This window comes from Nymphalis io, chromosome 11, assembly GCF_905147045.1.
Source record: "Nymphalis io chromosome 11, ilAglIoxx1.1, whole genome shotgun sequence".
NCBI lineage: Eukaryota > Metazoa > Arthropoda > Insecta > Lepidoptera > Nymphalidae > Nymphalis > Nymphalis io.
In genome coordinates this window covers 3,513,392-3,533,074 of record NC_065898.1, presented here as the reverse complement: position 1 = coordinate 3,533,074, position 19,683 = coordinate 3,513,392, and the positions used below count along the sequence as shown (strand labels likewise).

The 19,683-nt window shown below is 31.6% G+C and overlaps 1 protein-coding gene across 1 annotated transcript in view; it reads right to left on the bottom strand.

The window, feature by feature from the left end:
- Positions 1 to 19,100, bottom strand: part of LOC126771844 (frizzled-4) — a 34,295-nt gene extending 15,195 nt beyond the window's left edge. Inside the window, exon 1 of the mRNA XM_050491978.1 lies at positions 17,953 to 19,100. Coding sequence (XP_050347935.1) covers positions 17,953 to 18,863 — 911 coding nt within the window. The 5' untranslated portion in view covers positions 18,864 to 19,100. The remainder of the gene's footprint in view (positions 1 to 17,952) is intronic.
- Positions 19,101 to 19,683: the final 583 nt, after the last annotated feature.

Below are 19,683 nucleotides of genomic sequence, written 5' to 3'. Positions count from 1 at the left end.
TAAATTTATTAAGTAGCTAAATATTATTACACGTGATTAAAATAAAGATATTTGTTTTAGCCGACAACCCAAAGTTGATCAGCATAACTAAAATATGCTTGGAATAATTCTCCTTAAACGAAGAGAAAGCTTTATTCCAGTACCTAATTGTAGTTTTGATATGGCGCTATGATTTATAAAATAAAAGCCTATTTAATGTGCATAGGACATAAAAGGGCAGTTGTAGAAATATTTTAAGGAAGCTACACTTACCGCACACTTATAATTAAAACGAATTAAGATAAGAATTGCGTACAATAAAACCAAAACATTATTAAAAACTGTAAAACGATAATTACAATAATACTGAACATTACATTAATTGGATGTCGCTAAAAAGTCCACTTGCAATAAAATTGAATTTTAATTGTAAAATAATTACAGCGTTTCTTTAATATTAATACAAATGTCGAAGTGTTTTAAATACAAAAGGATATTAACAATAAGTTTTTTTTTTTTATAATATCCTGGGACATTTTTCACACACGGCCATCTGATCCCAAATTAAGCTTGTACAAAGCTTGTGCTATGGAAACCAGACACTTTTTTTTTTCTGTTTTGTAATTTAAGATTGGTTTAACAATAGTTTAATGGAATTTATCTAGGAATGGCCTGTACCTATATTTGTTTTATGAAATGTCTTAATTGGCTGCACGTTCGGCTGAAATGCATTTCATTTTACTTATTATAACTTCAACAAAAAGTTGCTTCGATACGGACTTACGTGTAAATTACGTGTATAGAATAATGTATTGTATCAAAACTGTAAGTTGTATCGGTTATTAATTTATCATTGATCCTGAAAAATAAAATAAATAACCTATTATTCTAAAAAAAAAAAAACAAATAAAATGCGAGTGTTGATAATTATCAATTAATCATCTTACTTATATACATATATAGGCATTAAAATATAAGGTGCTTTCTTACGAATTATAAATAAATTGTTATATTTTATTTTATTTCATTTTTTTATATAAAGATTGTTTTAACTGTTACAATAAATAGGACGTTTTATTTTTAAGTGGTTTCGATTTTGTTATTGCTTCATGGCCGGTGCTAAACTATGACACAATGTATGTAAAAATTACTTAAATATTAGGTTCGGTTACTTTTTTAATCGAATTATTGTAGGTAGTTGATGAAATCCGTATTCGGCCCGTCACTCATAAATTGCGTTTTACCACATTTAACTTGGATCGTCATTGTTCAATTTACATAATTTTTATCACATTATACAATTACATTTTCATTACTATAATATCATTAAAGGTTCTTCAAATATCTTATTCTTAAAATCAAAAGTAATATAATAATAATAAAAAAGGACTATTTTATTTTAAGACAAAAACGTGCAAAAGACATCAACGCGCTTTCATCGCAATTCATGTATTTCTAGACAAAAATACTTTCAATTAAAAATAATTAACATAAAAATTTAGATTTAATTTAATCCAAAAGATATCAGTATAAATAAATATATTATACATATAATGAATATGTAATGTTTTTAATGTAATTTTAGTTTGTAAATTATAAATTTATAATTTGTAGTTATTTCATTGAAATAAAAAAAAAGAATAGTAAATACAATCGAATTATTTATGTGCACGAAAGGTTTATCGTAAAAACCTTTGGACCATATGTCATTCCATATATTGCTCCCATAGTTTAAATTAAAGTTGAATCCCGCTGAGTTTGTTTTACGAGGGCCCATGACTGGTATACCTTTATCGGGATTATTTATCAGGTGATTAAAGTTTCTACGCCCATCTGCAAGAACACCGGCGCGCGGCGCAGGCACAGCGAGACGTCACTTTTAATTTGAAAACAGAAAACTAACGTGCCCCCAATATGCGTTACTATAAAAGAAGGAATTATAAATTTACATTTTAATTTTACTATTTACGATTACAATAAAATATTTATGATAAAACAAAATTTAAGTCTCAATGAAGAGATTATTAAAATAAAATTGCCGTTCATATAAACCGTATGTACCTTTATAATACGTGTATGTAATGACACGAGCAATCCAAAATCACACGAAGATTGCTTGATTATTGCTTCCCCTAGTAACGTAAATCCCAATTATCGAAATTAGGATTCAACGGAAAAATGTCGTATCATGCCACTATTTCACGTGCCCTTGGTTTATACTATGCGATATGGATCAGAAGATAGAACATGTCTTTATATTTTGAATTTAGAACAGTTTTTATTTAGTATGGTAGATCAAAGTCAAATGAACTAATAAGGCTTTATTCTGAATTGTCATTGGTCGGTGACAGTCGATGACGCAATAGGCGACCAACGAGCGTTCAGATTAAAGTTAAAATAATTAACCTGATTTTGACCTGTGTTTAAAAACCTGGAATTAGATGTGTGTTAACAATGAATACGACATCAATTGACACGTTGCAAAACGTTAATAAGTTGTGTTTAAAAGCTCAAGCGTTAAACGAAACTCCGAGAGATGTATTCAGTAAACCATAGAGAATTTAGTAAGCCATAAAGAATACATGGATTAATACTTACTTATGACTTGTTCATATAAAAAGCCTAGATGGCCTAGTGGTTAGAACGCGTGAATCTTAACCGATGATCGTGGGTTCAAACCCGGGCAAGCACCACTGAATTTTCATGTGCTTAATTTGTGTTTATAATTCATCTCGTGCTTGACGGTGAAGGAAAACATCGTGAGGAAACCTGCATGTGTCTAATTTCATTGAAATTATGCCACATGTGTATTCTACCAACCCGCATTGGAGCAGCGTGGTGGAATAAGCTCCAAACCTTCTCCTCAAAAGGGAGAGGAGGCCTCAGCCCAGCAGTGGGACATTAACAGGCTGTTACTGTTATGACTTGTTCTGTACAAATCTGCTATTCAATCCCTTTAGTCAGTATACATATATACATATATATATACGCAATTCGTTTTATAGGTGGTCCTTTTAAATTTGGTGATGACATGAACATTTATTTAGTTAATTCAGATACTAATTGCCCACAAGCCTTATTTGTATTCTTTTTATCAGTAAAATTATCTGGTGATTAAATTACCACTGTCTGTTTTAAATAATATTGGTTAAAACGATTTGTCTTTTCGTTCTACTCTTGATATATTTATACGACCTTTTGTATCCACAACATTATTCGTTTGTATATTATGTACATATATAGACTCTGTAGTTGAGACGTGGAGGACACATCACAGATCACAGGTGAATAGAAGATACTACAAGATTATTTTAGTAATTCTTTTTACACTACAAATTAATCGAAATGAAATGAAAATTTTGCCAAATCATTTACAAGTCCTTACGTAGGTAGATATGTAAGATTATATACCACCTTAAACCGAAAAAACACATACATATACCTTATACATATTTCGTTTCTTAAATTGTTTAATAATTAAAAACCACAAGTTATAAGATCATATGTCTAATTGGATTATATTATAACTTGACAATATTAGTGATACAATAAACAAGGCTCTGTTTTGAAGCACACCTATGCATCATGACGTCACAGCACGCCTCGCCGTCAATCACGTCACATCTCATCACACCACGCCTCGTTACATGTTAGGAAACGATACCAGAAAAAATTATGGACGCTAAAACTACGCTCAATAGACACGACTTATATCCTATCAAATACAGGGAAATGTAACTTGATTAATAGTTGAGTTTATATCTTTTTTTTTTCTTTTCGTACGTTGTGTAATCAATCAATCATCATAGTTTTTTTTAATTTTTAAATCACTAAACAGTTGTTATTTAAAAGTTATTTTAATATTTTTTATTGATGTGTATTTTGTAGCAATAGATTCTTTCTATATGAATGTTTATATATTTCATAAGGTATATAGTCAATATTTTTATAATTTCTATGACCTTAGATCAGCGATACTCAACCTTTTTTTTATAGGGGCCACAAACAAGTGTCATTGTGTCGCGAGCCGCATACAAAAAATATTTTGGTAATGATTTCTTAGGTTTCTGGATTGTTAAACAACTATGAACGATTTATCGAGTATATTTAAAAAAATATATCATTTCATAACATTTCAAACACTTTCCGGTGTCAGCGGCCACAAGCAGTTGTTTAATTAAAATTATTTAGGTCATAATAAAAAATGTAAAAAAAAAAGCCGAGATGGCCCTGTGGTAAGAACGCGTGAATCTTAACCGATGATCGTGGGTTCAAACCCGGGCAAGCACCACTGAATTTTCATGTGCTTAATTTGTGATTATAATTCATCTCGTGCTTTACGGTGAAGGAAAACATCGTGAGGAAACCTGCATGTGTCTAATTTCACTGAAGTTCTGCCACATGTGAATTCTACCAACCCGCATTGGAGCAGCGTGGTGGAATAAGCTCCAAACCTTCTCCTCAAAAAGAGGAGAGGAGGCCTTTAGCCCAGCAGTGGGACATTCACAGGCTGTTACGGATAATAAAAACCTTTGAAAGTAACACCAAGTGGGCCAATCACAAAAGCCTCGCGGGCCGCAGGTCGCAGCCTTAGTTCACCAGAAAAAATTGTCGCAATCACTTAATGGAAGATCGTGATTTCAGTTCACCTCGTGATGTCAATTTCACATATAGAATAATATCATTAAAAACGAATGCTCGATTTATAGATAATATGCAAATTTCAATATGTTCGTGATGTCTAAAAACGACAGCGACTTCACAATAAAAACAAGTGAATTTCACTTCTACTGTGTATTTTGATATCTTTATAATAATTATTTTAGTTGTTATAAGACACGATAAAGACAGTATGGAAGCAGTTCTTTCAACTCTTTAATAAACAAGTTTTTGCCTCAATTAAAATAACTAAATTTATCTCGGCCAGTATTTCCGATTTTTTAATTCCCATTATAGAAATCCATGGATCAACTAAAATAATATAGAAAAATACTTGCAAATTACATTTGAGTTCTGCTATCATGAACGATAATATCTCCGAGCGTCTTATTAATATGATTAAATAAATAAATAAAAAAAAACTCTGATTTTCAACCTAAAAACACGATTGTTCCTATTTAAAAAAAATACATATTTTTCAAAGTTTTTTATTTTGCATATAATGGCGACTATTAAATTTATCAATTTATCTATAGCATTGAGTATTGTAGCTGAGTTTTTAGTGTTAATTCTATTAAATTATTATAGACAAGCAACGTTTTAGCGCTGTCCGTCAGAAAGTTTTGTTGTAGATCAATGGCGGGCCGTGATTACAGCTTTGATGGTGCCGCCGCGGAATGCAAAATACAGTTCAAAGTCGCCGACTTACGAGCTGTGTTTAGGTGTATTATTAGGGTCATATTTTATTCGATACGAAACAAGATGATTTGTGAAGCAATTAGCATCTGCTAATTATGAGATAGATACCTATATGACAGTTTTTTTTTAATATTCAAGGTAAAAACGAGGGTTACGTAAATAAATGTTAATATATTCTACCCGACGACATTTATGGGTTGTTATACTATTATTTATCCTCGCTTTATTCTTATACTAATAAATAAGTAATTAAGATCATATTACGAAGTCAACAATGTGATGAAAAAACCTCAAAAGAAAAATACATCAGCTTATTTTGTAATTCGCATCAACGAATTTAAAAATGCTTCCTTAAAGATTATTTAAAGTTCATTGAACTGTGCGAGATACTTCATACCTAAAATAAAACAATAAAAATAATCGCGTCATTAACATCATTACGCGTAACAATTAGACGCAAACATTGATTCTATAAATAAGCAAAACTTGCTGTAAGAGCCGTTTATAAAATATCATAAACTAACAACCGGTCGCTTGCTCGACTTTTATTGCAAAATTATTCAAAACAACTATATAAAATTAAGGCTTATTATAATCTATACTAAGAACGTAATTTTGACAGCCATGTTTTTTATCTTAATATTTTTTTTTAAATTACTTTGTTCCATAATTATATAAATTAATTAAAAAATTTAGACGTAGAAATATATTAATTATACATTTATATCTAAATACGTTATGTTAAATGAAACGGTTTATATATAGGTAGTATGTATCTCAAATCATGTTTACTAAAACCTATATTATGTAAAGCACGAGTAAAATCACACTATTATAATAGTATTGTTATAATTGGTTTATAAATCAGTTATGGTGCGCTTATTTTGTACTCTGTATCCATGTTAAATTCGCGGCACATAAATTGCTTGTGAATTAATAATACAAGTCGTGAAGCTGTTACGGTCGTACCTCGACAACGCTTTTATAACATATACAGATAAAATATACCCTGCTTAAATTAACAGTTTTTTTTTTATGCAAAATTTAAAACAATTACTAACTAAATTTATATGATATGTTGCGTTCCAGCAGACGTAAAAGGTGACTGTTATTTCAACTGAATTATCTTGTAGGTATGTTATTCGATATATTTGTATTTTGTAAATAGATTTTAATGATACTTTTTTTTATTAGACAAGTCATCAAGGTTTCATGTAAATAAAAAAGTCGACCCAACAACTTTGTGACAATTTTTTTTTTAATCACTGAACATAACAAAGCATAAGAATATATGAAATTGTAGTTATTTGAACATTTACAATACCTCTCATTTATGGAAATAGTGCCAAGGGCGAGACATATCAATCGAGATATGAACATAAATTGTTATAACTAATCTTCATACATCTATAACAAACCTTTATTTTTTTTAATATATTAATAACAACGGTATAATCGTATAAGTGTGAAAATTTTATTATATTTAATTGATCTCCTTTAGTATATTTCACAGTGGTAGCTGTTGATGTGTATAGTGTACGGTATGCGCAGTTCGCACATCAGAATTCGCCACGGACTTCGGATTTAACGCGTTCTTTAGACGGCTCGCATGTTAGGCGAGTTAACCTCATATAAACTCTTGTATTATTTATCGCTTAAAATAATTTACAGCGTTAATTGGTTTAATACGTTTAGTATTTAAGCAAATGATTATAGATATTTATAACGTTGTTAAATATGTTATATATTAGATACGTTGATAGTACGAGGAAGCTTAGCTCACAAACGTTTTGTCAAGCATTATATTATTATATAGAAGGTGGAACACTCTCATATTAACTTACCACTTAAACAGTATTATTTCACCGAATAATTTATAAAAGACAAAATTTAATAAATCTTTACGTTACGAGGCCACCAGAAATCGATTATTTTTATTTAAAGTTCATGGGTGGATGCGTTTTTTGTTTGTGTGCATATATATCATTGAATATTCGCGCGTTCGTTTAAGATTTTTTCGTCTTCAATATCCTAGGTATAGGTGATGATACAGACTTCAACAGTAATTAACTTGATGTAAAACTTTAATTTGATTCCTGAGGCTTTTTTTCAATAGTAAAGTATTGATTCGTTTATATTATTCTTGCGTGTGCTAAGATTAAGTACAACAATAGCTCAAAGCGTCAGGGTCGAAACTACAACTTTCTAATTGCAAGTCACCTATCAACTATTATTGACATATAATAAATCTCGTTACATATATAGAACATTATTCTATTTGAATTTAACACTTTATTATAAGTTACATAGAAAAAAAATATACAAGGCCCGTAAATATTTATATATAATAATTTAGAAAAATAAATAGGACAGACACGAACAATACAATAAACCTGCCGAATCAAATTTAATTTACTTACGAGTATAAGTTAAAGAATGGTAGTTAAAAATTGGTAATTTGTTATTATTGAAATGTTTTACGTGGTGGTGAATGAAATGAACGAATGAAGATTTTATAAGTATATTTCATAAGCCGAGATGGCCTAGTGGTAAGAACGCGTGAATCTTAACCGATGATCGCGGGTTCAAACCCGGGCAAGCACCACTGAATTTTCATGTGCTTAATTTGTGTTTATAATTCATCTCGTGCTTAACGGTGAAGGAAAACATCGCGAGGAAACCTGCATGTGTCTATTTTCATTGAAATTCTGCCACATGTGTATTCTACCAACCCGCATTGGAGCAGCGTGGTGGAATAAGCTCCAAACCTTCTCCTCAAAAGGGAGAGGAGGCCTTAGCCCACCAGTGGGACATTAACAGCTTACTGTTTATTTTATAAGTAATACGTCGGTAGCAATGAATATGTGTACTATAGTATTATACTCTTCAATACTAAGCTAATAGCTACTCACAAAATCCTGTTTGCTAAATCGCTCAACAATTTATAATTATATATAAGCGCAAGCCGAACGCTGTGAGCGCGTTCTATGTAACTGCGGTCTCGTTATAATCAAATTTATGAACTACATTTACATACAATCGCCTCTTATTTCTTACATGGTATAATAAACTGTCTCGAATTGTATTGTTTAAAAAAATATATGATAACAAGGAGATATTGAGTCACGAAGCTTTATGCTGAAAAAATAAGAGATGAAACGATCGTATCAATCGATTGTAAATTATATTTTTATACGTAAAAACAATCAATCAATAAAAAATCATCTAGTTGTTCGATCAACAATCTTATAAATTAAGCATTTTTTTATTTTCAATAGAATCCACCTATATTTTTAAATGACACAAACATCTTGTTATCTTGTTAAAATTTAGTATATTTTATATTAGAATAAAAATTCGACTTATTAACGTTAAGTACATTCATAATCCGTTTAATAAAAAACTTAAATTACATAACAACCTACTTTGTTTTTATTCAAAAAGTTTTTTAAATTTAAAATCTGTTCGATTACGATCTTATCTTTTTTATTATAATATATTTACGTACTTTGATTAAACAACATACATTCATTTATTATTATATGTCAGTAACAAATTATACGAATTTAAATTCTTGTTAGTCCCGGTTATCTTAGATCGTACAACATGACGTAAATATATCTCTGTAGTAGTAAAATAATTTGTAGAACAAAGTACGTTGTCCTTTACCCACCTAATGAAATGTATTTAAGTGTGAAAAAGACAGAGATAACAATAAAAGCCATAGATAGTTGGATCCCGCGGCGCAGACATGTGCATCTGCTTAGCGGGAAGCGAGTGTAGGAAGAACAACGACGCTATAGAGTAGATATTTATTATTATTATTTTTATCATCAGAAGCTTAAATATCAGTTTAGATTGTGAATATTACAAAAAATATTTAAGTAAAACCTATAAGTTATTCAAGCAGTAACTATTCTGTTATAAATGTTACATTGCATAATAATTTAAGTTGCAAAATAATATTTAATATTAACAAAGTATCAAATAATAAAATTGACACGTTATTTATTGACATATTATTATCAAATAGGACACGCATTACACGTTTGTTTTTTTTTCAGATAAAAAAATAATTAAACATTTATTCATAAACCTGTCTAAACATTATCCTGTTCGACGCATCCCAAGCCATTTCGGGCGGCTTTGGTACCGTGTTTAAATTACGACTGTCGGGATTTCTGCTTACGATCAATAAATCAATAAATATATGCGGCTGTGTCCGTTCGTCCGTCGGACATTAATGGAAATCACTGTTTGTTTAGGACCGATCCCTGCGCCACGGCTGTTATTTAACGGGAGCCATTTTGAAAAAGCAAAATCACCTATTTCACGTGATACATACAAAACTTTATATTCATACAATATAATTTTAGTATAATGTTATGGTTTGATATACAAGATAAACATTGTGTGTAGGCATGACTTATGCAGCTTTCAAATATCATATTACGTAGCGTCTGTAAATGTATTTTTAGAATATAACAAGAACAAGCAAACGTACGTATCCATATAAAAATAGTTTCTTATTTAGGCTTCTGTTGTCTATAAATAATAACCAATTTCAACAAACTCGTCTATATTTTAATATTACACAATATAATAGTATGTATTATTATTAATTAGCTTAAATTAATGTACTTAGATTAATGGGATGACTTTCAAATGTGTTTAGTTACTCAACTTTCTTCAAAACAATGTATATTTGCGAAGCAATTTTAAAAATGAATATTAATAATATTTATTTATTTATTATGCGGGTCTACTTCACGTTCTCTTTGCACCAGTCCACATAAAGAACATTTTTTTTCACCGCCATCCCTAGCAAAGTGAAACAAAAAAGCATACCTGCTCCCCAAATCCTGCCATCTACAATCCCTCTTTTATTTAACCGAACGTCGCAACATTTCAACTTGTCGTATTCTTCCAAAACGAATAACATACTAGCAAACTAACAAAGGCTTTTGCCGTTTTCTTAGAACGAACTGGCCTTGTAAAATCTGAAATTGAAAATAGTCTGGGTCACGTAAATAATGGGGTTCTGTCCTGTTTTGAATTTCAAAAAAGGATTTACTGTTTCTGATTTTTATCGATAGAATCCGATGTTTGGATATATTTTTTATCTTATTTATATATTATATATAAGCGAATTACACCACATTAGAATTACAAGACCACAAAACAAATCTATTTTCCTTTAGCGAATGATACATTGAATGCTTTATTATCCTAACGGAAATGTCTTGAGGTGGTGTCGGTAGTGTGAAAATGAGCTGTGAAAGCTTTTAAAACAACGCAGTGGTCGCCTGGCTCGTTTGTAGGAGTAGGCGCTAAATGCAGGCGCATCCGTTGATGTAGGGTGACTACATTTTGTTGCCTTTTTGCGGGACTGGTGCATATATTTTTTATGATAAATACTACACCGCAGTCATAATAAATCTATCAGAAGAACAAGATCTAGCAAAATTAAATACTTTATTTTTGCTTAGTTTTTGAATTACATTACTTTCTCCAAAATAATATAATGTACATAATAGCAGACAAATTAATTCATCGAGAAATATAAATGTTTAATTCAGAGTAATTCGATTATTTATTGAAGTAATAGATGAATTTGTACTGAATGGATGCTATTAATGGCAATATTATAAAAATAAGCTGACAGTATGTTTATTACATTAATGGTCACCCTTATATTCTCGAGTTTACACTGCGCAAACGATCTCACTGTTATGTTCTCGGTAAGAGCTTTTACTTACCTCAGCGACTTGAGATTGCTCACAAAAGAGCCTCTGTTTTCAAAACAAAACAATTTGTACAAAGTCCATTAAAATAAATTGAAAAATGTAAATTTTTGAATACGGAATTACAACTCACTATTTTGCCTCAGCAATGTATGATATTATACGTAATTAAATAATATTATCTAGCTACATAATAGCTTAAAAAATGCTGATAGATTTATGAGATATAAAAAGATATAGAGAAACTAGTACGACAACATATTCTATTATTACAAAAACATACAAGTAGCACGGCCATTTCAAGCGTAATTCATAACATGATTTTGTTTTGTACTTACAAACAAATTGCTAGAGTTAATAAGAAGCTGATTGCAACGGCTGCCTACCTAGATATTAACGTCAATTTTAAAATTCCTGTCGAGCAACGCGTTCCGAGGCGGGTCTACGTATAACCGTCCTTAATTACATGGTTATCCATCATCGAAAACCAACAAAGGAGGTTGTTTCCGAAATCTTGGCCCACCCACTGCCGATATAATTTTGTTGGCCTTCGAAACACGATTTTACGTGGAACTTCATTTAAATAGGTCTAATTACATGATAAGAACCAGTTTCATGCTGTCGAGGACATAGTCAGAAATCAATCAGAGATCATTTTGTTTGCATGTTACTGTCAGATTTACGGATACAAGTTGAGCGAATGTTCAGGTTTTTGATAGTTTTTGATAAAATATATTCGTATTTTAGTATATTTTACTGTTTGGTCAGTTTAACAAATGTGAAAGAATCTCAAGTCCGTATCGAGTTTTATCAAGGATCCTGTTACATTTTTAACATCTAACACATGCTTTTAGATCTCATAAGCTGGATCGTACAGATTGTATTACAGATTACGGTAACCCTATACTCGTGAAGGAGAAAGTGATAAATAGTGTAATTCAAGTTCAAAGTCGGGCGAGTATTGTGTAACAATGGAGATCGTATCGCTGCACCACGAGCCTGTAGTGCCCGTCGTGTTGTGGGTATATCTGAGCGTGCATCGTGCTTAACAAGCCTGATTTACTACAGTATACGGAAAAGGTTTAAACAAATCATAGAAAGGATAACAGAAAAGGGTTTAGATTTTTTTTATTTGCCACAAAACAGCTTTAGTTGACGTTCTTTTAGAATTATGTTGAAACTTAAAAATGTTTGACAAAGTAATACCATATATATGTACGTCTCCTACAAGTATCTCTAGACTATATGGTACCTTGTTAATTATTGAAAATATTTCCACATTAACAGACAAAAAAATATATTTAACAGAATACAAATAAAACCTTGGCGCATCTACCACTCCTCGGTATACTGTGACCAACAAAGCGAGTTCCAATAATGAGGATCGTTCGATAGCATCTCGGGCGGCGCGATCACCGTAACAGATATGCAGAATCCTTTCTCGGTTCCTTTGTGAACTGAGGGTGAACACGACCGTCGGGTATTTTACTTCTTAACAATCCCGTGATCTTGAATTTTAAACCACTACAAAATCAATGAGGCATTTCTTTCCATCTAGACACTATTAAGACTAGGGCAGGATTACCTACTTAGTTCACTCCTAATTTGCGTATGACTGCGTCAAATATTAGTAATGTTTTCGATGGCTTCAAAATATTCTTTTCGTCTATGAAACTCATTAAGATCTAATTAAGTTTTATAAATTGATTAAATTTGCTCAATAAATATACATACATATATTCTGAATAATATTCAATAATTTCATATTATGGATGGATCAATTAAAGTTACCTGTATAATTAAAAACTAGTGAAGAATCTAATCTCATTAATAAAACTACTTAGATATACCTACAATAAAATCAATATCATTTTAACAATAGCCATCAAATAATGTAAGCAATAATAAAAAAAAGCTATGTAAATTGTTACTTTTAAAACAAGGATTTGCGACCTCGTTCGAAGTATCGTTTGGTTGTTACGAATGAAAATTATTCTGCCAGTGCAAACTACAGTGATTACGTTGGAGCGAGCCTCAGGGAACGACGTCAGTGCTTATTGCCGGATGATTGAAGACCCTCCCGCCTTCGATGCAGTCCTTGCGTGAAAGAGACGAAACATCGAATAATCGTAAATGTAAAAGAGAAGAGAACAGTTCAGCATCTGATTAGCATCCCAATTACGGCGCGGGCGCAGTGGGATCGAATCTTACTTGTAGTGTTGAAAGATATAAGAAGTATTGTCGATCATTTTTGTTATATATATATATATATATATATATATAAATTGAATCAAAACTTATTTAATAGTTATTGTCCTGAGACATCTAAAATTTTACTAACTTTGCAGACTTAGGTAACTACTATAACACAAGAAAATATGTAAAAAATGTATATTTCATAATCTAACAATATAATCAATAAGTTGAACTAGAGAAATGGGCTATGCATAATCGGCTAGTAAAAATAATCATGGCCATTGAAATAGCTTAGCTCTATGAATGAATTTATAATAATTTATAGATATTACTTAAGAAAATATATTTTTTATATCTGTCACAAATTAAAATAAATATTTCATAAACTAACATGTCGATGTAATTTTTTATCGATAATTTTTAGTCCGACCCTAGACGCAGCCCTACTAACGAGCATACCGCTCGGTGCAGGGCGGAGAGTTCGTGTTAAGATTACATCAGCTGCCACAAGAAAATTTAAAATAAACAAGAAATTATGAACTACACCAAGACTGACCTTCATATGTATTAAATTGCGAGAATAGTTACTTCAGACATCGATATATGTATATTGGAAAACATGTCTAATATATTATATCGCTTATTACAAACTGAAAACTACTAAATTAATTTAATAACCTAATACTTGAACTATTTTCGGCTGATTTTAGACAGACAATTAAATTTATAGGCATTGATTTTAAGCAAAACATTTTTAACCTGATCTAATTTACACTTCCAATAAAAACAATTGTTTAATCTTCTCCATCCACACCAGGCTTTTAATATGTTATCATGTATAAATATAAAAACAGATCTTAAACACCATATCTAAGGTAATATCTCTGAGCAGCCAGATGTAACGTAACAAATTGTTTTATAGCAGGAACCGCAGCTACGGTATTCCTTCTAAATGAAAATAAAATTACTGTTATTTACGAAAAGCATAATAATACAATCGCAGAGATTTGAATTTTCTAAACTGAAACGATTATGCTCTGTGCCGTTAAGGTACACGTATCTTACTTAAGCAATCAAATTACCTATTATATTGTAAAGTAATATTTCATTATTTAAAGCCTAATATATATATTAAACTATGTATGTAACGTGGGCATAATCGTAAAAAATATAATGAAAGTACAAAAGTACATGTATTCTTTTAAAAAAAGACTTTTATTCATACGAAAAATATATTTTTTATATGTGCGCACGTAGCAGTCTACAGATCATCGCACCACGATCAAAAGAAATGAGTATGCACGCGCATGGATACAAAACCAATTCGATATTTCTCATTACGCACCGACCACAATATCGGGTATTAGCTGACTAGTTCCGATATGTCATTACAATAATGTTAACTTGTTGTTATAAACATAAAATCTATCTGTGGTGTGTATTTTATGGCAGATTAAGCGATTTTATAACAGCAATTTTTGCTAGTAACATTGCATATTCAGCAAGTCGTTCACCTTTTAGAATAACAAAAGTAAAATTTAATGTAGGTACTTATATATTTTTTTAACTTAAAGACAATAGGACCTATTGATACAAGATATTTTATAGGCGATTAAAATATTTTTCTCATTATCTTAATCCCTAGTTAAGTTGGTATTTTGGTTATATATGCATATACATTATTTTTGTCAGCAAATATAAATTGCTAATCAATGTAATATGAAAATGCGACATTTAATTATACTTCAGTTTTATATTTTGTAATGTACAAAATTGCAATTATGGTATAATTAAAGATTATATTGATGATCCTTCAAGTAAATTGGTAAAGTGATTGATGATATTTTTAATAATATTAATGAGTATGCGTAACACGAAATGCTCCCCTGACGCCGAGCCTTTCGCGTTGGACTTGACAGATGCACTTAAATATATTTCACGTTCCTTTTATAAATATTCAGCTTGTTTATTTTTACTTTGTAATCGTTTAAACTTGTATTGGGAAAGAATTTAGCGAACGAAACTGTCAGATGAGAAAAAATGATTCATGCAAACAGATATAAATAAAAATAACAGATACACAAGCGTGTTACAACTATCAACAGCGAGCATTAATATCTGTCAGAGGGCCCATCATATATGCTGTGAAAGAAACACCGCTAAACATAAATCTACGTATAGTTATCATAACGAGTTAGTTCTGTAACAAAATAGAGGCTTTCTCGGAAATTAATAACGTCCGCCATAAAGCGAGAACAACAAGTTTCCGTGGCGAGCTTGCGGTGACGGTATTAATTAGGTGTCGTTTGAAAGAATTGATGATTAAAATACGTTAAGTTATAAACCTTTATTAGTATTATAAAACTTAAAAACATAGCACAAATAAATAATTGCCCTTATTTATGAAAGGTTACTTCGTTAATAAAAGGTAGTTTCGTTAATAAAGTGAATGTAGCTTATTATAATCTAACAATATGGTACTACAATAAAAAACTTAGATACTTCAAATATTTTATATTTTTAGTTCTATGAATTCAATAGTAATGATGTATGTACCTTAATAATCTCTTGTGCAATTATTCTTATAGAGCAATTATTATTATCGTAACATCATGAGATCATAAGAATAAGATATTAATAAACTGGTTTTAATTTGGTCGACGTGTTATGATTTCAGAAAATGTCTCATTTAGCTCGCTTCCTTTGCGGGGAAGAAATGGAATGCATTACTTGAATGTCAGATGCGAGTTGCCAACAAAAACATCAGTTTATATAAAATTATCTTATATTTAAAATGATAGATTAAAACAAGCAATCAGTTTTTATTTATATAAATGTTGCAGTCATTTATTTATATAAATGTTGCAGTACTGGTGGTAGGGCTTTGTGCAAGCTCGTCTGGGTAGGTACCACCCACTCATCAGATATTCTACCGCAAAACAGCAATACTTGATATTGTTGTGTTCCGGTTTGAAGGGTGAGTGAGCCAGTGTAATTACAGGCACAAGGGACATAAAATCTTAGTTCCCATGGTTGGTGGCGCATTGGCTATAAGCGATGGTTGACATTTCTTACAATGCCAATGTCTAAGGGCGTTTGGTGGCCACTTACCATCAGGTGGCCCATATGTTCGTCCACCTTCCTATTCTATAAAAAAAAAAAAATTAAAATTAATATTTCAAATATTTATTTTATAATTTACTTAAAAGAGTAGTCTATACCGCTAAATCTCTATAGTTAATAGAGACACCCTAAAAACTTTAATAATGGAATTAGCGTTATTTTTTTATAATAACGTTACTTCGTAATTACTAGTGACAATAAAAATTTGAAGACATTAAAGTATAAATGTTTCAAAAAGAAGAACAATGTTTTACGCAAACTATACCAATCGACACTTTCAATGAACATTTAAGATGTTCCGAAATTATTTCGGGGACGCAATTGCATTCCACGCTGTGTTGTCTGTCCGCTTTTGACTAGTGTAGTTGCTTGCGAAGTGATTTATTGAACCTCGTTTATTTTATTTCCCAATTCCTTCGTATTTATGGCCCGTCTTTTCCACAAAAAAATTCAGAAACAGTTTTTCAAAGAACTCATAATATGATTTATGTTAATAGTTAAAAAAACCTGTTCTCTTAAATTAAAGTTTTAACTGAGGACGTGACGTGACACTGAAAAGAACGTTATATTGTTTAGGTACCCATTATAGTTTCCAAATGACATATTATAGTGCGAAGAAAGATCAAAGATTATGCCGGTTTAGAACGTTAAAAATTTACATGTTAAAAATAATAGTTTACTCAACGTAACAATAACCCTATTTGCTTTACATTTTTACAAAGCGTAACTTATTACTATGAAAACTTAAGGTAAGCAGGTCCAGTAGCATTTTGAAGAATTTGAGCTTTACTATTGATATTTAAATAACCCGTTCAGTTTAGTCAACTTCCGTTACAAAACCATAAGATCATTTTTTTACATTATTTTTGGTATCACCGTGCAGGCAGAAACCTAAAGCACGATGTAAAGGTATAATGTATTACTTTAAAGTAAAATGACAAAACATAATTGATTGGTGACAAAAGTTAAGATTTATGGACGGGATTTCAATGAGTATGTAGCAGGTATTGGAAATCCGAAGGTGTAAAAAGACTTGTAGTTACTCTCGGGCATGCTATTGTTCACTTTGAAATTTTTTGCAATGATAAAAATCATTTAAATGTTTTGTTCTCAATGCTTCTTTAGCAAATTGTCTTCATTTCAAAAGTTAGCAATATAGTACAACAGACTTTATTTTACATTTTTGTAAAAAATTTTTAGAATAAATTTTGTTAATAATATTTTGGATATAATATATTTTAAGATATTAGTCTAATATATACTAATATTATAATCTGGAGAGTTTGTATTTTGCTTGGTAATCGTAAGAACGCTTTTAGCATTAGATTATGAAGAATTATTTATAGAGTAAAGTTTTAAAATATGTAACTTCACGCTATGACTTTACGTAGGGAAAGAAGCAATGGACTTGTATTTAATAATAGGTTGGCTTTGAACTAATAGGTATGAAATAGGCATTAATAATCTTAATTGGAGGCGTGAGTAAACATTGTATTACCTGTATATTTTAGATCGCAAAAAGTTTAAAATAATGTTTTTACAAATAACTTACCATACAGACGCTGCTAAGCCAAAGTAATACAGCAGCAAGAAGACGACCGCACAATTAGGATTGGCTAATCCATCGTGCGCAAGAAGCATCCGCGTTGGTGAAGTGGAGTCTTTGGCACAACCAGCCGCTGTGCGTCCGGCTGCAGCCCGAACACCCCACCCAGCAGCAGCTGCACATCTGCAGAGCGCCACCAGAACCAGAGCTCGTTCTCCTGCTCCACCGCGGTCTCCACAAGCCAACTGTGCTCCTACAGCAGCTAGGGTACAGGCAAAACTTAACGCAGCCCACGTTGCAAGCCACACTTCTGCTGCTTTTCTCTCTCCCATTTCCCATAGAACTTCAGCGTCACAGAATTGTGCACAGCGACCGGATCCTCTTACCCATACCCAACTATTTGGTTTCACGAGTCTTCGGCAAGCACCTCTCCCGGCTGTATTTGTTGCATCAAGTGGGATAGTTCCTAAGGGTGGAGCACGTTCACCTGGACCTTCCATGCACATATGCTCATGATTATTCTCAGCTGGGAATAGGGAACAATCCAGTTCCGCCGGCCACGGAAAACCAAAACCTCGAAGGACTGGATAACATCTTGCGTAAACACTCTCACATAAACCTCTACAGGGTCCGATAGGTAACGCAACCTTATCGGTACACATGGGAACATAGACCGCACACAAAAATAGGTGTAGCTGCGATGAACATCCGTATTGAACGAGTGGGCTGAAAGTTTGAAGTGTCACATCAGCATCTGCCTGAAGCGTGTGTCGAGCTAAGTTCGGCATTCCAGTTTGGTTGTATCCAATGTTTTTACACATAGCCACTTTAATAGGTTCACATGTCCTCACAGAAGCCTCGGCGGCTGTTTCGAAAACGAGAGCAATAGATAAAAACAACGATATTAAGCACTTCATTTTTTAATTTAAAACTGTCACATTACAAATTTCATTGTATCGTAAATGTTTTCGCGCGCGATGACTACGATTGAACGTACGTACACACCGAATCGCGTCTCTAGACGTTGTGTTGCGCCCGGCGGTCAGGTCAGTCGCCACTCCGCGGGGAGAGCTCCCTTCTACAAACTACAAACAAAAAGGTCGGCAGGTATGCGCGATAGTATCAGAAGGAAAGGGAAGGAAATTTGAGGAGTCGTGACTCGTGGCGCGGACGGCGTCAGTATTAGTGTGTCTTGTTAAATGAACAACTGCCCTCCTCGAGGACGACTCGTTAGTTGTTATCAAAATATAAAGACCCACACATAATGTATAAAATTAATTACTTATTTTCTTACTTTGGCTATGATAAAGAAAGTTTATAACACAGTTTTTTTCCTTTATAGTTTAAAAAAGTTCAATTCAAAACTGAATGTAATGTAAAATTTAATCTTTTTGTTGCTTTTAAAATTACAATTTAAATTTTTGACAGATTTCAGTTTAAATATTTATTTATAAAACCATTTATATTTAGTGCATTCATATACATAACAAAAAAAAGCTTACCGATTAAGGACTTAAAATTTAGAAAAAAATAGTTAGTATATTTCTTTATAAATAGGAATATTATAAAAAAGGTAGACGATGTATTTGTGTATACAGCTTATCATTGCTGTTGATATCTTCTATCAATACCTATATCGATTTTCAGATATTGATAGTTAACAGATTACATCGCGTTCGAATTTAACTGATATCGAATTATATATTATCTTTAGTGATCTGGTATGACATAGTATAT